General features: G+C 24.9%; 5 protein-coding genes and 1 long non-coding RNA gene across 6 annotated transcripts; 4 read left to right on the forward strand and 2 right to left on the reverse strand.

Annotated features, from left to right (window-relative positions):
- The first annotated feature begins 824 nt into the window (after positions 1-824).
- On the forward strand, positions 825-4,732 carry LOC128957334 (CD81 antigen-like). Its single transcript, XM_054303073.1, has 4 exons — positions 825-1,361; positions 2,749-2,943; positions 3,333-3,407; positions 4,136-4,732. Exons 1-4 carry the CDS (start codon positions 1,311-1,313, stop codon positions 4,640-4,642), a joined length of 828 nt encoding a protein of 275 aa, XP_054159048.1. The 5' UTR covers positions 825-1,310; the 3' UTR covers positions 4,643-4,732.
- Positions 4,733-7,882: 3,150 nt separating this feature from the next.
- Positions 7,883-9,750, forward strand: LOC128957327 (zinc finger CCCH domain-containing protein 11B-like). Its single transcript, XM_054303066.1, has 2 exons — positions 7,883-8,094; positions 8,255-9,750. The coding sequence occupies exons 1-2, from the start codon at positions 8,029-8,031 to the stop codon at positions 9,617-9,619; spliced, it is 1,431 nt and encodes a 476-aa protein (XP_054159041.1). The 5' UTR covers positions 7,883-8,028; the 3' UTR covers positions 9,620-9,750.
- Positions 9,751-10,019: 269 nt separating this feature from the next.
- LOC128957338 (androgen-dependent TFPI-regulating protein-like) lies at positions 10,020-11,072 on the reverse strand. The gene is made up of 5 exons (XM_054303078.1): positions 10,875-11,072; positions 10,790-10,804; positions 10,575-10,700; positions 10,414-10,515; positions 10,020-10,353 (listed from the first exon to the last, which is right to left on the reverse strand). The coding sequence occupies exons 1-5, from the start codon at positions 11,022-11,024 to the stop codon at positions 10,045-10,047; spliced, it is 702 nt and encodes a 233-aa protein (XP_054159053.1). The 5' UTR covers positions 11,025-11,072; the 3' UTR covers positions 10,020-10,044.
- A 2,362-nt stretch (positions 11,073-13,434) lies between these two features.
- On the forward strand, positions 13,435-13,943 carry LOC128958144 (uncharacterized). Its single transcript, XM_054303959.1, has 2 exons — positions 13,435-13,717; positions 13,822-13,943. The coding sequence occupies exons 1-2, from the start codon at positions 13,435-13,437 to the stop codon at positions 13,941-13,943; spliced, it is 405 nt and encodes a 134-aa protein (XP_054159934.1).
- A 5,243-nt stretch (positions 13,944-19,186) lies between these two features.
- LOC128957695 (uncharacterized) lies at positions 19,187-20,326 on the forward strand. Its single transcript, XR_008484550.1, has 3 exons — positions 19,187-19,776; positions 19,865-20,023; positions 20,085-20,326. It is a non-coding gene; the product is annotated as an uncharacterized LOC128957695 (long non-coding RNA).
- Positions 20,327-20,481: 155 nt separating this feature from the next.
- LOC128958145 (DNA mismatch repair protein Mlh3-like) lies at positions 20,482-21,567 on the reverse strand. Its single transcript, XM_054303960.1, has one exon. The coding sequence runs from the start codon at positions 21,547-21,549 to the stop codon at positions 20,482-20,484; it is 1,068 nt and encodes a 355-aa protein (XP_054159935.1). The 5' UTR covers positions 21,550-21,567.
- Between the last annotated feature and the right edge of the window lie 313 nt (positions 21,568-21,880).

The raw sequence follows: 21,880 nt of genomic DNA on the forward strand, positions 1-21,880 counted from the left end.
ACAACAAAAACATTTGTTTCTAAAAAAAAAATATTTTTAAAATAATAAAACTTCTTATAGTTATAACAGTATTTACATTAATACATCGTATTTTAAAATTTGATACTTAGCTATACAACTGATATCTATTTCTGTCCCATAAATATATTAGTAATTCAGTAAAAAATATATATTTATTGCATTGAATATAATTGTATGCATTAAGAAATATCATATAAAAAGATTGATTAATGAATGATTTGTCGAATGTAATAATAAAATAAACTAAATTTAGTATTTATATGGAAAAATTAAGTCATGTTTAGCACATTTTTTATGGTGAAAAATATTTTTGCCTCCAAAAAAAAGTAATTAATTTTTATTTCCTTAAGTATTTACTAAAAAAAATATTATCACAACTTGTGAGGTGTAGAGTAAATGTTTATGAAAAAATACCATTAAAAATGTTAGATAAAAAAATTTAAGCACAAAAAATAAACTATTTTAAATATATTGAATTTTTTGCAAAATATTTTTTTTGATACATCAATACTATTTAAAGTACATTGTATTACAACATTGACTGGAAAAAGAACTGGTAGTCTAACTGACTGAATGCCTAAACATTTAAACAACTCATCCCTCGTTATTCCAGTTTCTCTCTAATGTCTGTGGTTTTGATATAAAACAAGAGTTAACGTCATTTTTGTTGATCACAGGCTGTGTCATAGCTACCGAAACCAGTTCTGGTGCCAAAGCTCTCTCTCTCTCTCTCTCTCTCTCTCTCTCTCTCTCTCTCTCTCTCTCATTCACTCACCCGCTCTCCCACTCGTTTAACTATGCTATCAATTTTTTCTCTGACCCTCTCCTATCTCTCACATATAATACCGATTCCTCAATACTACTGAGTCGAGTAATATAGACTCAGAGCATACTCTCTGTTGTTGTCAGTATTAGCTCAAACTCAAACTCCGAGTACCAGAAGAGAGATAGAGAAAGAAAGAGAGAGAGAAATACATAGAGAGAGTCAAAGGCCTTCATCTGAATTCATGTATTGAGTAGAGTCTCCTCTGTCTCTGTAAATGCACTTTACATATGAGGTGAAGATATTGCTCGAGTATATCGTGAATGGAGTGCTGAGTGTGTGATATACAAGAGCTGTGTTGTTGGGAAAGGCATAGTTGTCGAGGAAAGACATCAATTATAACATTACTATTTGACTATTTGTTTGTGTTTTAGTGATATTATAATTAACACAAATTTAGTCATTTTTTTATTGAACTATAGTGTTGTTTGTGCTAATAGTGATCGACATAAAAATCGGACTAATAATGCTCTCGTGTATCAAATATGTGGTAGTTTTCTATAACTTTTTATTTTGGGTAAGTCTTATGTTATGCTTCATTGATATCACAAACATATTTTAATATACTGTACTATATCTGCTTATTTATTGCTGGTATTGGCAGCTAATGTTAAATATATTGATATTTATTGATAAATAAGTATATATATATATATTATATATACTATTATATAATACAAGACACACACACTCACTGTTTGATGTCTTACATAACATAACTGTTGATCAATCACTGCACAACCAATCAATTGATGTATAAACTGATGTGTATTATAACATAATAGCATGATATTGTGGGTACTAATAATAAGTTTACAGTTAGTTTAATATCATCAATATTTATATGATGTATATTTATAAATTAATTATATTTATCAAATGTATTAATTATATAATATTATAATTTGTTAATAATCCAAAAATCAATTGGATTTATATATCAATTAATATACAGTATATTTTCGTATTGATAATTCAAAACAGTAGAGCAAAATGTAGTTAATTAAGAAAATAACGGATTTATGAATTACATTATAAGAGATAACTGATTCAATGTTTTCATCAAATGTTTAAAACCAATACTAGAGATCTAATATCATATATTAATAATATATTTGATAGAAATGTTTAATATTATATACTCTACTGTAATATAGTATAATGTAATTACTTATTTAATGCTCATATTGTTTTAGTTTGCATTTTTATTACTACACTATAATACTAAAATGTGATTGTATTTTATGCGCGCATTAATGTTTTAACTGTAATAACCGTTAGTTATGATGCTATTAGGAGGGGAGGGGTTGATCACCTGATGGACATGAGCTTCAAACTGTACAAACATATGCTAAACATTGCTTTTATAATGTAAAATGATTCACACACTCACTTCTCCCACTTCTCCCACTCTTCAAACTCATAGTCTCTTCACTGAATTTTATACAAATATTTCGACGAACTGTGTGTTACAATAGCACTCTCTAAGCACTGTTATATGCAATGGAAAGCATAATAAAAATAAGATATTCTCTGGGAATTGATTTTTCCAAACAACATATCATATAATAAAACTCATAAATATGGAAATATTTGTGTTTGCTTTATATACAGTATATATACAGTATATATAAATGCTGTAGACTATAGAAGTGATAATTATTTTCAAAATGAGCATGGTTGTTTATATAAAAGTTTATACAAATATATTATATGCATAATGCCTTGAAAAGTAATATAACTAACACAACACAAAAAAGCGGGAAACTATATAATGATAAAACAAAATTGACACTACAGTTATTTTCTTGTAATTACTTGTTAGTAATTAATTTTACAGCAAATAGTTTTCAATTATAAATTATTCAATAAAATAATGAATGTTATGTTATTTTTTCAATTAGTTATTGGGTGTCGTAATACTGGGACTGTCTGCCTATTTATGGTGGGACTCCCAGAACTACCTGGACCTGAACGAAGTGGGCCAATACTATGTAACCCCTTTCATAGTGCTTCTCATACTCGGAGGTGTGATGACTGTCGTCGGATTTCTCGGCTGTTGTGGTGCCGTTAGAGAGTCGTCATGTTTATTGGGAACCGTAAGTTCAGAGAAAATTTGGTTTCAAATTATATTTTTTTTGCTGAATATATATACTGCTGTATATATACCGGTATATTAATTTTCAATGTATAGTGTATTAATAAAATTATTTTCCCAACAAATTTTCTCTTTTCTATACCCAAAAAAATTTCTCACTTATTTTATTAGCAAATTTTTTCCGTATTTTTATTATTTTATTTAATCTTCTAACATGTTTAAGGATATCATTTTTTTCTATTGTATGATTTATTTATAAGTCTAACACACAAAAAACCATTTGTAAATTTGTCGGAGATAATGTTTTTCTAAATGTTTTATTATTATTACTATTATTAGTATTTACATTATATTTTTTTAAAAAAATTAATATTATTTATAAATATACAGTACTTTCTGTTTTGCGTAACGATGTGTGTCGCGTGTGGGGCATCACTATTTTGGGCCATTCATAATGAACACACTGTAAGTAAAACATTTGTCACCACAATATTTGAGAGGCTTTTTATTTTGCACCGAAACGTTACAAAATAAAAATAAAAGATATATTTATATWTATATATATATATTTATGTATGTATTATATATGTATGTATGTATATATATATATATTTGTTTGTTTTTTCTCCAGTTTCCCTCTTTTCTCACTCTTATCCGATCTTATCTTAAGATTTTTCAGACATAAAGTGAGCAAAAAAAACAATGATTAAAAAAAAAAAGTTTCTTTCATTAGTGAGAAAACTCAGTTGTCTTTTACTGAATACATGGTTTAAGTAATGACAAATCTGTATGATTTAAAAAATCATTTACGAAATAGAGAAATAGAGAGAGAGAGAGAGAGAGAGAGAGAGAGAGAGAGAGAGAGAGAGAGAGAGAGAGAGAGAGAGAGAGAGAGAGAGAGAGTAGGTGGAAGTGATCCAGAGTTTTATTATAGTAATTATAGTACAGCATTATTATATTTATTATATATAATTTTTAATATAGTTAAGTAACTATTTGCTCTCAAACCTGATATTTATTTTAGTATAAAAGATATATTGATTTATAAAATAAATTTGAAATATTTACAATTACACAATATTTATTCAAAGAAAATGTGTCTTTAAATAATAAAATAATTATAAAGTACAGATATTTTGAACCTTTATAATAAAATCTAGTGTTGATTTTAATTAAAAATTTAATAAATTTAGGTAAAGGATCGTATAAAACGTGATACTCAAAAATTAATTCAAGTAAACTATGGGACCGGTAATACCAATGCCACTGAAATGCTTGTGGACCGCATTCAACGTAACCTCAAGTGTTGTGGTGCCGAAGGACCCATTGATTGGCTCAACTCAAGCTATAATAAGGAAGCAAACAGTTCAGTCCGATCGCCTGAATTTGGTATCGGAGCCGATTCGTCGAGAGGTTCATACCGTATACCACATTCCTGTTGTTTGGAGCCTAACTCTGAAACCTGTGCACTACAGACCCAAAACCTCTCGTCACAGAACCAACAAAGAAATTCTGTTGAAAATCTAATTAACCAAAAAGTCATTCACGGAACGGGATGTCTGACTAAATTTGAACAATTCATGGAAGACAAGTGGCAATGGATTCTCATAACGGGAGGCATACTCATCGGGGTTCAGGTGTTTGCACTCATTTTTGCGTGTGTCCTGTGCTGTGCTATCTCACGGGTTGGAGATAAATAACCGGTAGTCTATAATCTAAGTGTTATTAATTTATATATAAAATGGTTATTAATTAGTCTTGAATTGATTTAAAATAACTAAATTGTCGTAATTATCATTTTTATTTACTTAATTTAATTACATAATTTTTTTATTATTTCTGAATAATATTTTGTAATATTTAATATTATAATTAGTTTTTAAATCAATTATATATATTATATATATTTAAAATTATTTATTTTTATTGTTGATCACTATAACATATAGTGAGTGTTTCTCTCATTATAACAAACAAACAAAAAACAATTTTTAACTATACATTTAGTGTTAGAATTTACCGACAAACTAATGGATCAAAATTTTTTGGTACCAAATAAATCTACTAAAGAGATAACATGTTGAAGGATAGGGGAAGCAATGTATTTATATAAACAAAAAATTCAAAAAAGCAATTCAATTAAACATGTTTTGAAAATGACGGCTCAGATTAACTGATTTGATAGCTGATGGACGACCTGTCCATATAATGTATACCTGTCTACGTGTGTGTATATAAACAGTAAATAGCGTGTGAACACAATTCCTGCCAAACTATAGTTTATTATAATTATTATATACAATGAAATATCTATATATACACACAAATTTAAAAATTGCTATTCATATTGAATTCAAAATACACACAAAATATAACAAAACAAACAATTTTTGTGCATAAAATTACAATTTTAATATAATAAATCTATAAAATATATATACATATATGTATGTATTTATATTATAAATATCATACTGTATATGTCAATATAAATATGATAAATAGAAAAAATTGGAAATATCAATTTTAATAATTGTTTTATAAATTGTTGTATTAAGATCACACAATAATAAATTGGATTATATATATAAATTAACGCATTATAAACATCATTTCATTATTAAATAATATATCAAAACTCATCCTTCAAAACTAATTTCAATAACAATGTAATGTTTTTTAATGAAACAATTGATAATTTAATTAATGGAAAGGAAAGAACAACACTATTCTTTAATTATAAAAATGTTGTTTTTTATAATTAAGATTACAATGCATTTAGTAATACTGTATTACATACTTGACTGTATATAATACTTAGTATTTCAGAAAAATACCGTATTATTGTTGATTATCATTAGAGAGCACTTGGAGTATATGTATAGATATGATAGACAGGCACTAACATACTTCCTCTATGTTTATCGTTATAATTTGATGCTAAAAGATAGTTATGAACTATTTTTTTTATTAAATTACTATCTAATTTATTAATTTAATTAAATTTTATTTAATATCCTAAATATGAGAGTTACAATTTAAAAATTTAAAAATATCAATTGTATTATATAAAATGTAATACATTATTACAATAATTTATCAATATCATTTATAAATTGGTTCATTTATTCCAGTCATTTTGATTATTAAAAAATTACATTAATAATTAAAATATATAACAATTTTTTGAACATGTTAATTTTTAAAAACTATAAAATATTTTGTGTCATAATTTATTTTTTCATAATTTAACCATAATATCTATAAATAAACAAAATATGTTGAATAAATTTGATTGTTTTTGAAATAATAATATTTTTTTGAATTATTATAAAATAGTAATTATTGACAATTATTTATCTCATCTCATAATTCATTAAAAATTCAATGCATTTGTTTATTGCTAACATTTTTCATTTTTTCTTTTTGGGAATATTTTGTAAAGTAATATATATAATAATTATTAAATATTAATATTATTTTTAAAATTTACAATTAAAAGTACATTTTAAAAATGAATGTGAAATATAAAATAACAAAAATCATATATATAGTATATATAATTTTTTGTAAATTGTTAATTCGATTTTACTATCTATCAAAAATATATTTGTGTGTTTAAGTGTGTGCTTTATTTTTTTTATTTATATAATGTAATAGCAGTGTAATATTGAATACAATTAATTGTGTTTTTAATTTGCAAACAAAAAATGTAAATGATTTAACAAAGCAAAAAACAAAATTATATTTGAAATCCTAAATTACAATTTATTTTTATTTTTAATTTTAAAAAAATATAATTTGTTATTGAATTTGTTTGAAAAATGCCAAATTATAATGTCAAATAATATTAATATTAAAAAATAATTTAATAAACATAATGACCAAAATATATAACATTATGATGATTGACGTTATAATGATTGCTCTAATTGTGACACTTGTTATCTATGAACAAAAAACGAATATTTCAACAAAAAAATTAAAGTAATATTTAAATGTATTTTTTGTAATTAAAATTTTAATGTATTGATCTTGATGAATTGTTGTACCGAAATTATCATGTACGTTTTCTATACAAAACCATAATTACAATAACAAAATATAATATAAATCAAATTTTGCAAATCAGATGTTACAAAATTTTGCACAATTTTAATCTAAGACATAACACAATGTATTTTTTTAAATTTAATTTCAAAATTAATAAGTTTGTAATGGTTTTGATTTTTTTATAATTATAACACGCATTGTGTGATGTTTTATATTAAATATAAGAGCTAATTATAAAATTATAAAATAATAATGCTTAATTACTTTTAAATATATATATATATATACGATTTATATTATATTTAAATGTGATATATTTTAAATGTTATCATTATTATTGATAATAATAATAAAATGATATAATTGATTGATGTAATTATATTTGAATAAACTTTAATAAATTGATATAAAAACTTATAAAATTGATTTATTTTTGATTAATTACTAATAAATCTAACAGATAAAAAAGCAGATATGTATTTATTTGTTTAAATTAGAAATTAAAATTATACTATAACTTATATTATAACTTATATTATAACTTATATTATAACTTATATTATAACTTATATTATAACTTATATTATAACTTATATTATAACTTATATTATAACTTATATTATAACTTATATTATAACTTATATTATAACTTATATTATAACTTATATTATAACTTATATTATAACTTATATTATAACTTATATATACTGTATATTACTGTATTATTTAGCATTAATACAAACTTATCAAATGTATGTAAAATTTTTTTGATCGTTATGTTATTTATGAGTATTTTGTAAATAAATTGATTAGTTTTCCCCCTTTTATCTGTAACAGCATTTATGAAAAGTCCTTTAAGTTAAACACATATTATAATAATATAGAATATATTGAATGAAATACAATATTATTGAGTGTTTGGTTTGTATTACAAAACCATTGATTGTTTGAATACTTTTTGTGTAATAATCGGTACATTTAGTGACCATTTTTGTTGTTTGTGACCATTTGTTTGAATACTAGTTGACCACCGATGATGACGACAATGGAGAAGAGTGACGACGACTGCTATTTCTATTATTACTCGACGTGTACTAAAGTAATGATAATTATGACCACAAAATGATGTCATTGTCTGTCTGTCTCATCATTTCTTTCGTTGTTTTCTTTACCCGAAACCCAAAAATTTGATTTCAAGACTAATCGTTGATTTCTTTTGTATATTTGTTTGTCAATATATTTGTTGGCCAATCAATTAGGGCGATGACTGTCCATATCGTCACTGTGAGGCCGCACTCGGATCAGAGATAACATGTACTCATTGGCAAAACGGGAAATGCATGCGTGCGGCCACTTGTATGTACCGACACATGGAGTCCCGTATTAATCGGTCATCTATTGCCTGCTATTGGGAGACACAGCCGTCCGGCTGTCGGAAACCACACTGTGTTTTCATGCATAAGAAGCCTCGTTTGGTGACAATGGACGACGAGACCAAAACTGATGGTATTATCAGACCGATCACTAACAGCACAACTACGGGTTTAGCGGACAACACGAATACCAGTGATAATAACGGCGCTAATAATACACAAAACAATGGTCTCCTTCAAAGTAGCGCTAAAAGTGGACTAAAACTGTTTGACGACACCGACTATGTATCACAATCGGTGTCCACAATGAATGACGCGATAGTTAATCACAACATACAACCCATTAACATATCACTTAATGATGACAATGAAGAGTCAGATAATGACAGCGAAAAACTCGAAGATAATACTAACGACACGCTATTAACTGGTCGTCAATTGAGAACAGCAAACATGAAAAGTAATGACATTAACGCCAACTTCGGTGTGAAGACATTGGAACAAATCAGAATGGAAAAGGTCTTCAATAGTGAGGCCGACGATAACGATCAACAATTTAACGACTTCTCCGACTTTTCAATGATATTGGAGACGCAAAACAAACAACAGAAGACCATCACTACTACAACAAACAATACGACTAAAGATTTAAGAGTAAAACTCAAAAGATATAATCAAAGCGCTAGTCTTGTTAAGACATTGCCGACTATTACGGGTATAGTGAACGCAACCAATACTCCAACGAATGAATCGCAAACTTTTGCTGTTAAGACATTGGATCAGATTCGTCGCGAAAGACAAGACAAAAGTTTAAAAGCTAATACCGATGAATCAAATGAAGACAAGTCAATAGAGAATGGACTCAAAGAAAATAAAGAACCGAAAGGCGAGAAACGATCGGCCGATTCGTCAAATCCACCGATCGTTAAGATTAGACGCTCTTCTGTAGGCATCACTTCACTCGTAGCGCAACAAAACACAAACAATGAAACTCAAGAAAAATGTGAAGATATTATAGTTAAAGATCTTCATTGCAGTCCAACTCCTACTTTACCACCTATTGAAACAACAGTTGTCACACAAACCGATACTTCAGAAAGACAACGAATAAAATCATTTAACACAGATTTAGACGAAGAGTTTGATTTCAGTCTCGACGGACAATCATCCAATCATATGAGTGATGCCATTGATTGTGACGACGATGACGACGAACTAATGCGCGAAATAAATCAAGTAATCAATAGTTGAAATTAAACACCGATTTCTTAGTTTTGTTTTTCTGTTCAACAAAAGTTTGAATGTTATGTTATATCAATTAATGACATAAAATTATAACTGACATAAAATTTTGATAAATTATTGATATATTGATACTTATTGGCTGTTATCTAATTATGTCTTCGACTGTTTAAACATTATATCATTATTTAGTTTATAAATTTTAACATTAAAAAACATTTATATATAAATATTGTATTATCTTACTGTATGTATTTTTTTTTTTTGATTATATACTGTATATAAAAAATATACTGTAAAATAGCTTATGCTTTTTACTGTATCACAAATTCAACATTAATTTAAAGTACAATTATTTAATTATCCAAACACTGAATTGAAAATGATTTTAATAAATTGTGACTTAGAATAACAATTAAATTTTGGTTTATCTTTCATTTTAATACTTTTTTATACCAATTGACTCTACATTGTGGCCAAAGAACTTTACTGAGACCTACACCAGTCATATAGTAGATGATTAAAATGACACCACAGATGACGGCAAATATGATACGCTGTGACCAATAGAGTTTGGCCAAAAACGGATAGATCCAGAGGTCGACAAATATGCCCAAAATGATTAACAATGTAAAGTAAAGAGAGAATACAGTGAGCAATACAAGAATGGCGTGTCTATGGTATGGCTCTTCATGGTATGTCATCAACATCTCTATAAAATTCATGGGACCGTTGAGCGAGTGCTACAAATAATTGATTATCAATTAAATTATCGTAAATGATATGATAAAAAACAAACTGACTGTTATGTGAGTATACCATTCGGGATATCGACTGTTGACATCCGGGTCCCGAACAGATCCCTTGTCGACAAAGTCTAATAACCAGAATGTCCCGCAAACAAACTGGTCATTCAAACAATTATATTATATATCTAAATGTAATTATTGATTGATATAAATACCACTGAGAAGGGGAATGTCGTGCAAAAGAAGGTTGAGTCCAGAAATACTGAAAAACTATGACTTTCAGTGTTTGAGACGAAAATATCTTTGACTAAACTCAATGAGTTAAACATAAATTGAAATAACTTTTTTTCATAAAATATAAACCAAAATAAATCAATTAATTGATAAGAGATTTTAATTATATAAATAATTTGTTTCTCTAAATTTATACCAAATTCCAATAAGTCTAATCAAATAAAAAATAGACAAAAAATGACATATATATAAATTATTATAACTATCAGTTGATAGCTAACCAGATATTTAATGTCCCCGATATATGATGACCTCGGATTGTTTGGATCGTTGTGAGCCATTTGATACATAATGGCAAACCCATAGACACCGGTGCCAAACAAATGAAGACCAGTTGTTAGGCTCTGTTGTATGAAACCAAAGACATGCATATTGTCCTCGAAGTCAAACAACCAAACGATTGGTTTTTATCTTATATTTTATTTAAATATAATATAATTGTTTACATATTCTCGAGATTATTCTTATGCTTAATCCGCAGTCTTTAATAATTAATGAATCTATTATTGAAAATTACTAAAAAAAACATTAGTAAAATTTTCAATTAATTATTGATTACAAAATTTATTACAAAATGAAATATTACTAATTTACATATATATTCTTATAATAATATTATTTAAGTTTTACATTTTTAATAATATAAAATATATAAATAAATAAAAATCTATTGTGCTAATAAATATTTTATTATTTAACGTATGTTAATTAATTAAAACAAATTTATGCAATTAATATATGTAATTTAATATCATAGTAGTCTTGAATTAGTTTTTACTGTAATATCAATAGACTTTAACATAATATAAAAACAATATTAAAAAAATTTGTTTAATAAAACAAAAGATGTGTAATCAATTGCACTGATTGAACCCCTGAGTAAATTAACAAATTAAATAAATAAAATCTTAAATATTGAATAATAAATTAATATTCAATCACTAGTGTATTACTTCCTGAATAAATATTTTGTCAAATCTAAGTACATTAATACTATAATTAATTAGTAAATTAATAGAGATATAATTATCTTATAAATCAAATATAAATGACAAACAATATACTGTATATAATAAAGCATTGTTTTTCCTTTATTATGTAATATGTATCAAAAAGTAAGAGTAAATCTTACTGTAATTAAATTGAATAAAATTTTATTAATTATAACAATCTTATATATCAGGGATGTTATCTGTTATGAAAACAACAATTTTTTAGAAGATAATTATGAAAATAATAAGCAATTAATTAAAATTAATAATCAATTCAAATATATAGACTCCGATAGTTTAGATTTGGACAGTCGTCCCAATTCAGACAGACGTTGTTTTGGACTGTTATTGCCATTACTTAGGCGACGACGGAGACGGAGAACAACAGCAAATCCAGGTATTTATCTCTTTATTATTATTTATTTTTTCTGATTATTTTCTTATAGAAATTATTATTAAAATTATTCAGGAAATGGAGGAACTGATGGCGGATCAGCCAGAAGTAGTGGTCGAAGAAGAAGATTAAGAGGAAGTCGAAGACGACCCTATAGGACACGAGTGATTGTCGTCAATACGAGTCCACAAAATAAAAAACAAAACAACAAACCAAAGAAAAAATCAACAAAAAATAAAAAGAAAGCAACCATTTCTTAAACATTTAAAATTGTATTATAAATATTAGTTATATAATTGTTATTAAAATATTTATCAATTGTTAAGATTATTTATTAAAAATCTTTATAATTCCTAATGAATCAAGATATCAAGATAACACTTTAAGATAATAGTTCTGTTTGTATGCGTGCACATATCATCAACAACCATATTTTAATTCAAATCTAAAAATGTATTGTTATATTTTAGGTTTTTATTTAAAGCAATGTTATTTCTATGGGAAATTTTAAATGATTATTGAGCTCAGGTAGGTTTTAGGGACAGGTAGGCAGGCGCTGTGTAATTACATTTTGCTATATTGTATGACTCACAGGGCACCGGGAGGATAGATACCTGTGCTAACTTTTTGTAAAATTTTTTCAAATGCAAAAATTTTTCTCAACAATGATAGAATTTTAAATTTTTATTGAAATTTTTAAATTTTATCAAAGCAATGTTATTTCTATGGGAAATTTTTAATGTTTGTATGACTCATATGGCACCGGGAGGCTAACTTTTTGTAAAATTTTTTCAAATGCAAATTTTTTTCGCAAAAAAGATTAAATTTCCAATTTTTATTAAAATTATTTAAATATATTTAAAAATTTCTTTAGTTTAGACAAATTAATGTCTATTGGTACTGTATTTTTGTTACATTAGGTTAAGTATTTTGATGTATAAAACAAATTAGGAAGCCATTCAAATTATTTATGATGAATATTTTAAAATTAGTAAAAGAATTACACAGCTATACATGATTTGCGGGACAAACTAGTATTATATATTAAAAAATATTTAGCTATGTTTCAAAACTAAATTTATTAAATATAAAAGATATTATGTAAATAGATATTTATAATTTTATTTTTTATTATTATGTTAAACAATAAACAAATACAATAAATTTAAATATTGCATATGGTTAAATAGTATTGTACTTGTACTAGTTAATCAAGGATATTTTTGTTAAATTAAATGTTAATAAATAATATGAAAATAATGTCTATTTAATATTAAATATTTACAAAAAAAAACATAAAAATATTTTGTATTTAAAAAACATTTTATAAAACGAATTAACTAATAAAATAAAATATTTTCAATCAGTTAAAAAATGTTAACTGTCTTAACATAAATGTCAAAGAATTTAATTTTATTAATGATATGTTTGAGTCATAACTATAATTGTTTAGCAAATTTTCTCGAAGATAATGGAGAGTTGACACAAATGTGTGATCAAACCAATAGTATTAGAGATCAATTGATTTATAAGAAAGACATCATAACAATGGAGTCGAGCGAATCCATCGGTGAAGATCAACGACTATTCTTTAGACTTTTTCGTCGTTTATTTCCTGTAAATGGAGGTCAAAGAGTAGGAGGAGGTGGCGGCAGAGTTCGGGTGATTAGAGGAACCAGTAATTATTATTTATACTTTTTAATAACATTTATAAATTTAACAATTTTAATAAGTATTTTAAATTAATTTGTAACAAATTGTTAATTATTATTGTTAATTAAGGAAGAAGTGGTACCGGAAATGCTCCGCGAGTTCGGAGACGAAGAAGAAATAGACTCAATAAAAGTAAAAGAAATAATAATAATAATAATAATAATCGACAAAATTCAGTAAAAAGAAATTAAAATAATGATAATTATTATATATACAGTATATGCAAATTATACATTAATAATAATATTTATGTTTTGTTTTAATTTTATAAACTTTAATTTGATTTTTTTCAATGAATAAATAATAATATAATTATCAATATATCAATATTTATGGTTTTATTTCGCGCAAACATCTTTAAGCAATTTAAAACTAACAGATCTTATTGGTTGGGTATAGAGTTTTACTGCATTTTTAAATCAGTGAAGTGATCATGAGAAAATTTCATAAAAATTCCTGATTATTCCCATGTAAATTCTCAGAAAATATGTAGATATTCCCAATAAATCCCATTATTTTTCAAAATATTTTTAAAAAAATTACTAATAACTTAAATTTTAACTAAACTTTAAAAAATAAAATAATTTTGGCTTAACACCTACTTTCTTTAACTCTGAACTATTAATATTAATTCCGACCAAATTTTTCCTTAAAATTAATGAAAATTTGGGCATGGACAGTGTAAAAAACAATTTTTTATTTCTAAAAAATTATATTTACGTATAAAAATTATAAAATAAAAGAAATATGTTATTAATTAACAATTATATAATTATAGCTATTTTATTATATAATTTTTAATATGTAAATATAAATATTTATTAAAATAAATGAAAGTGCAATTTTTTAATTCTTATTTTATATTTAGAATTTGTATTTAGTTTTAATATTATAAATAATTTATTGTTTATTTTTAAAGTATTATTTATATATAATTATGTGGGGGTACTCAAATTTGGATGTCTTTACTTAGGGGTTTTTTGTCAAAACGGACGGTTCTGGGTCTGGGAAGGGGTAAAAAAATGCCTAAAACTCATGGACTTCTTATCTGAACGACGCCATAGATTTTTGATAAATTTCTAACATATAGTATAAAACATAACAAATTTTTATAATAATTTTGAAAATTTTTATCAAACAACGAGTAAAATAAACTTATAGTTACTCATAACGAACTCCTGAAAGGAGTACGTATATGAATTCTATAAGTCTGTCTGTCTGTCCGGTGTCCCACGAGGACATAGAATCGAATCCACGTTCTGATACACTAATTTTTTTTAAWTTTTTTTTAATTTCATACATTTGGGAGTTAATGAGTTCGTATGGAAATGCTTTCTAGCATTCTCAACTGGTTTTATATGTACTAGTATATATCATGCAATAATTGTTATTATATTTTATAAAGCTTATGGCAATCACTGGTTTATCGGTTTATATATATATATATTGGTTTTAATAAATCATATATAAATACAGTATTTTATATATTATGTAATATTTATACTACTTTGGTACTAATAGTAAATAAATAATTAGACATTAAATTAAAATTTGTTAACACACATTGTATTAATATACTATAACTATAGTGCAATTAATGTGCAAATAATTTAGACCATAAAAAGAAATAATAATAAAATGTTTAGATATACAGGTATAACAATACTTAAAGTTTATATAGATGTAGATCTGTACAGATTTAAAAAATGATACAATTGTTAAGTTATGATTCATGAAATATGAATAAATAATACTTTAATTATAAAATGCTATCATTTTTAAACAAAAATTTCAGGGTTTTTATTTTGTGCATTATTTGCATATTACATATTACATTGTTATTTGTTTTTTATTTAATCAACTGTCAATATTTTATAGCTTAATATATTAGTAACTTTTAAAATTCTGATTAGATTAAAAAGTTTAAATACATCTAATAAAACATTTAATAAAATAATGTAACACACTATTATTTTTAATGTGCAAATAATTTAGACCATAAAAAGAAATAATAATAAAATAATAGTATAACAATTTAAAGTTTATATAATTATTAATTGTTAAGTTATGATTAAATGAAATACAGGGTTTTTATTTTGTGCATTATTGCATATTACATATTACATTGTTATTTGATTTTTATTTAATCAACTGTCAATATTTTATAGCTTAATTAATTTAGATTAAAATAAATATCTAATAAAACATTTAATAAAATAATGTAAATCTATTATTTTTATGCGTTATAATAATGTAAATAATAGACTAATTTTGTATCAATTATTAATTTATTTAAAAYAACTTGTTTTTAATTTAATAAAATTATCAGAATAATTAAGTTGTGCAAATTTTGACAGTTGATTAAATAAAATAATTTATTGAAATTGAAAAAGTTCAGAATTATTAATAATTATATATAATTTATTAAGAACTATTTTAAAATTGTTAAAAATAACATATGAATACATAAAAATTGAAATAATTAATTAGTTTAATTATTGTAGATTAMTGTAAGTGCATTAACAATTAAAAAGTGCAATTATCTGTTTAAATAATAATAGACTGATTTGGTTATCATATAAATAAGTAAAGTAGTGATGATTGAAATGTTAGTTAATGTTTCAGTTTGAATAAAAAAAATTGTTTGATTAAAATTTTCAAAACATGAAACTGATTATTGTTTTCTGTGTTTTACTAATCGTATCGACTGTTAGCTACGCGGCTGTCGTTCCCGGAGGTGATATGGGAGCCGTTGATACTGACCAACAATGTGATGGACAGGGAGGCGGTTCTGGTTCTGGTTCGGGCTCTGGTTCTGGTGGAGGTAACAATACATTCAAATATTGATTAAATTTTATATTGAATTCTCAATTATTAATGATTGCAATTTCATTAAATTGATATTATTTGCTAATTTAATAGATGGCACACAACAAGCTCCAGGCAAAGGAAAGGGAGGAAACAAACATTGATTGAAATATTTGATGACAATATTAACTGATTATATAAAAAATAAATTGATTTGGCAATAATAATAAAATTTATTTTAAAAATAGTATTTAAAATATTTATTTTTATCAATTATTTTAATTTGATATTATAGGATTTGTTTGAATTTTATTTTATATAAACCTATATTTATGTTTAGTTTTCAATTTTTACAAAAACGGGTGATTAAAAAAACTACAAAATATCTATTAAATAGTTACATACAGTAGTTATGCAATATTATTCTCATGTGACATAAAATATACGTGAAATGGGTTTTTATGTAATTACAGATCAGTGAAATTATAGTTTTAATAATAATAATAATTATAATATTACTATAATTATTATTAAATTTTAAAAAGTAGATGTATTATTAAGTTTTAAAGAGAAAATTATAGTTTATAAATAAGAATCAATTATATTATAATTTTAAATATAATATATTTACAGTATATAATTAGATATAGTTTATATTAAATTTTTAGTAATTACAATTATGATACTAATTTACCTGTATAATATTTATTATAGACATTAATAAGAAACACTTGCCATTTAAGTTTCATATTTATCAATAATATCTATAAATGCAAAGAATTACTAAATTTATTCAAATTGTATATACAGTATATGTAAATTTATAATAAATACTTCAATGTTAATAAAATATAAAGTAATATTATTAAGATTATCATTATAGTGAATCAATGGAGAGTTTTATAAACATAAAATTATAAATAAAATTAATGTTTTTATTTTTTATATAATATTAATATTTATAATTAATATATGCAAATATTTAATGGCATTGTGCCAAATAGAAAGACAAATTTTTGAGTACAATTATTTTGATTATATTAATATTTAATACAATATTAGTCAAAATTCAATAATTTTTGTATGGCAACTATAATATTACTGTAATAAAATTAATTGTAATAAAGATATACTGTAAATGTTAAATTATAATGTAATATTTTATTTTCATACATATTATTATATATATTAATAAATAAATAAATTCAAATAAAAATAAATATTATATTTTGCATGTTTGCACTGAACAGATTTTTGCCCATCAATTGTTCAGTAAATAAAAATAAATTTAATGCATAAACTGTATATAAATATACATTATAAAATTATAAAATTTAAAATATCATTTCAATCTTTCAAAACTTTAATCAAATTAATCAGTGGTTAAAATACAATGATATGAATATTTATAGCATTTATATTACTATTCATACGATTGTATATTTATGTCATTTGTGTGACTCGAGATATATATCTAATCAATTGATTGAAAACGAGTCTAAATATAGTATATCACAATCGGATACAAATTTATTTGCAAACAGTGAAACCATAGATGAAGATCAGTCATGTAATGGCCAATTTGTCAATGGACTCAATGCTATTGCAAATGCCATTTCAGCATTTAATGGCGGATCCAATGGAGACGGCACTGGAGGTGGTCTCAAAGTTTTACATTTTTATTATATAATATAATAATAATATGAATTATCATTTATTTTTGTTTTGTTTTATACATAAGCATTGAATTCTGATCGAAGAAGACAAAGACGTCAACAAAATGTTAATCAAAAGACTATGAGATCTAAAGCACGTAAACCTCAAAATCAAAAGAAAAGAAAAAATTAAAAAAAAATGTAATAAACATAAAATAATTGTTTTTTAAAAAAATTGCTAAATTGTTTTTGATATATAATTTTCATTATGAAATTATATAATTTATCTATTGTTTGTATAATTATTTATTTCTTACAATATTTAGTTAATTATAAATGTTTTATATTTTTAGTGTTATGTTATATAATTATTAAAATTTTTTATTAATTATTCAATATATAAGATTTTGAATTGTTAATATTTTTGATTTATTATGATAAACAAATTTATAGCTAAAATTTAATAAAATGCAATTAATTCTTGTCAAGTATTGTAGAATATATTTGACGTAATTTAATAGTTTAACTAAAAATCAATTTTTATTACTAAATATATATTTTTTTTATATTATAATGTAGTAATATTTTTCAATATAAAATTTATCAATATTATATGTAAAGTGTAAGTAATTTTGATAAACAAAAAAATGACAAAAATTTATTTTCAAAAATCCTTGGCGTGATTTTAAACATTTAGCTGAAAATTATTAAATTTATATTTAATACATAACTAGTAATATCCACTTATAAGGTGACCTCATATTAAACGACAACAAAACTGCAGCATTACTGATGTTATTGCAGATAACTAAGTCCTCTCTTTATTTTTTATAAATATTATATCACTCTATTTGGTCTGACTGTCCACGTGCTGATCACACACAGGAATAGTAAGGTGTTTATGACACATACGTATACATACATACCATTGACAACCACTATATATATTTTAAGCCACCAGTGCTGAGCACCCAATTAATAACCAGATTTATCCCACTTTATCTCTCTATTTCTTTCTTTCTTTCTCTCAGTGCCTCTCAATTCAGGTTTGACTTGAATTCAAAGCCAATTTTAAAAGCTGTCGCTATCAAAGTCAGTCATTTTGTTGTAAAAGTTATTTTGTGAATACATATTAAACAAATCTAAGTATTARATATATTGAAACAGTAGTTATACCAAAAATCAATATCTATTTGTAAATCCAGTAAACGTTGATTTCAATTGATTGTCAATCATTTGAAACTTTCTGATCGCAAATCTCAAGAGTGCTGACCGATCAAAAAAGTGTAGATTCCAAGTGCTGTCTCATTAGGACTATTGAACAATAATACCTATTTGTTTGTCTATATATTGAGTTTAGTCATGTACTAATGTCAACCTTTGAAATCAAACCAATTTCACTATATTATCATAAGATAGTCGCTATTATTGTTAACCTGACCTCATCATTGGGCAGTCGACTGGGAAACTGTGGCAATATTCTGGAGCTTCAAGTACTCACACAACTACATCACGTCCATTGACTCCCACAACTGGCCATCAAAACTAAAATCCTCAAACTGTAAGGACATTATGATTTAATTTAACTATTTTAAGACATTGTCAATCAAATAGCAAAAAAACTAAATTTAATTATTTTTAAAATCCAGAGAAAACTGCTTTTAGAGAGCATATCAATCAAATTATTTGCAATAAACTAACGTCTTTGAAGACATTAATCGCATTAAATCATCACTTGTTTGCTAACCGTACGACACATTCACAAGAAAGATGTCTAAATCAAAGGAAATATCATTGGAAAAGCAAAAGTAATTCAAATATTAATTACTATTTTTATTTATTATATACTAATGATGTAAATTATATTAGGCGTGATTCAGCTCTGGGAACTGATGGTAAATCTTCGCAGATTAAGATTGGCTACAAAAAAGAGGACAAAAAGGAAAGGGATGACCAAAAGGGAAACAATCCGTGGGGTCCTATGTTTAAGAGTCGCGACCACTTCAACCAATTGCATCACTTTTAAAGTGATCATCACTTATGATAATAAAATGTTATAATTCAATATAATATCATTTTATAAATATATATATATACAGTATATATTACAGTATTACAATACTTTTACTAATATAATTATATAACTAATATTTATATAATACATTATATATGTATGAAATAGTTATTTTGTATTAACATTTCTTATATAATCCATATAAAAGTAATAAATGTATAATTATTAATACAGTTATGATTAGTAGTAAAGTTAAGATAACTTTGGTATATAAGCTAACGGTGTGACTGATGGTCTTCCGTGAGCACATCGGAAACAGTTCTTACAATCGGACAGTTTGTCAATCAATTTGTTGCAATCGTGAAGTCTGAGAGCATCACCAAAACGTATGGCTCCGCGACAGGCTTTGGTCTGCAATCTCTCCATTAGCTTAGGTATGAGTTTAGGACAACTACTCTCATCGTCTGACTTAACAATGCGTTGCGATTGTTGTCTCATAAGAATTAGTGAGTCTTTGATAATTTCGCCAATTGTTTGGATATCCAGTGAATCGGACAGACATTGAGGCACTTGTGTCACACAGAATTGATATGCATTTACAATCAATGGTGACTTCTTTGTCACTTCAAATCCTGTCTTTCGTTTGATTTGTTTGCGATAAAATTCAAAATTGTTTTGCAAGTCATTGAAGACATTTTGGTCATCAATATCTTGTATTGTGATAATAATTGGCGGCAATAAAGGATATGATTTAACATTTTTATGGATGTCATACAAGTTATTAAGTATTACTTCATATCTGATCCTTTCRTGGACTGCGTGCTGATCAAAGGCCAACAATAGGTTCCGATTGGTGTCCAGACATATGATAAACTTTTTGTCCATTTGTCCGATCACTCGAAGCATGCCTTTAGTCACCAAATAATTGTCTAATTTTATGGATTCATTGACTCTCATATCAGCTCTTAAAGACCACTCTGTTTTAAACAATGTCTTTGTGTGTCTATCAGTGCTATCATTATTATTACAATCATTTAATTGCCATTTGGTCTTCACGTGTGGACATCCATTGAATGCGTGATTAGTATTCAATAACCTTTGGATATCCAYTGAGTTGTTGTCCTCTTTGGGATCAGTCGTGTCTTTTTCATGTATTTGTAGTCCAATCCGATTGTCAGTCTTATGTCTTTTGATTTGCATTTGTCTTTCAGATCTGTCTTTTGTGAGATAAGAGGAAAAACCGGTTTTCTTATTGATTATCACATACTTTGCTAAAGAGTTGTCGTAATAACAAATTACATCTTCTGTTGAATTATTCATAGTTTTATCGTTTTGTTTATCAATAAAAAAGTTTAGATTTTGTGGCAAATCTTCTAACAAACACTATATAGAAGTAGAGGTGTTCGCCATTCTATAAAAATACAATATTTTTGATTTATATTTAATTTATAATAATACTGTATATACAGTATATTAATAAATTGCATAAAAATATGAAATAATAAATTAATACTTTTATTTTAAAACAAATATTTATGTTAAATATACAATATTTCATATATACAGCAGTTAATAGATTTTAATCTTATCTATAAAATTATATTTTATTATCTTAAAAATATTAAAAGATTGATATTAATATTTTTTATTT

This window comes from Oppia nitens, unplaced genomic scaffold, assembly GCF_028296485.1.
Source record: "Oppia nitens isolate AA-2021 unplaced genomic scaffold, nextdenovo-longstitch-racon4-pilon3 scaffold3_pilon_pilon_pilon, whole genome shotgun sequence".
Lineage (NCBI taxonomy): Eukaryota > Metazoa > Arthropoda > Arachnida > Sarcoptiformes > Oppiidae > Oppia > Oppia nitens.

Bases quoted from the DNA above. Each gene is read 5' to 3' on its own strand.
- LOC128957334 (XM_054303073.1), top strand. From the start codon at position 1,311: ATGCTCTCGTGTATCAAATATGTGGTAGTTTTCTATAACTTTTTATTT. The intron at 1,362-2,748 runs GTAAGTCTTATG...TTTTTCAATTAG, and splicing joins TCTATAACTTTTTATTTTGG to TTATTGGGTGTCGTAATACT. The intron at 2,944-3,332 runs GTAAGTTCAGAG...ATAAATATACAG, and splicing joins CGTCATGTTTATTGGGAACC to TACTTTCTGTTTTGCGTAAC.
- LOC128957327 (XM_054303066.1), top strand. From the start codon at position 8,029: ATGATGACGACAATGGAGAAGAGTGACGACGACTGCTATTTCTATTAT. The intron at 8,095-8,254 runs GTAATGATAATT...CCAATCAATTAG, and splicing joins ATTACTCGACGTGTACTAAA to GGCGATGACTGTCCATATCG.
- LOC128957338 (XM_054303078.1), bottom strand. From the start codon at position 11,024: ATGCATGTCTTTGGTTTCATACAACAGAGCCTAACAACTGGTCTTCAT. The intron at 10,516-10,574 runs GTATTTATATCA...TTGAATGACCAG, and splicing joins CGACATTCCCCTTCTCAGTG to TTTGTTTGCGGGACATTCTG. The intron at 10,354-10,413 runs GTCAGTTTGTTT...AATTATTTGTAG, and splicing joins AATGGTATACTCACATAACA to CACTCGCTCAACGGTCCCAT.
- LOC128958144 (XM_054303959.1), top strand. From the start codon at position 13,435: ATGTCAAAGAATTTAATTTTATTAATGATATGTTTGAGTCATAACTAT. The intron at 13,718-13,821 runs GTAATTATTATT...TTGTTAATTAAG, and splicing joins TCGGGTGATTAGAGGAACCA to GAAGAAGTGGTACCGGAAAT.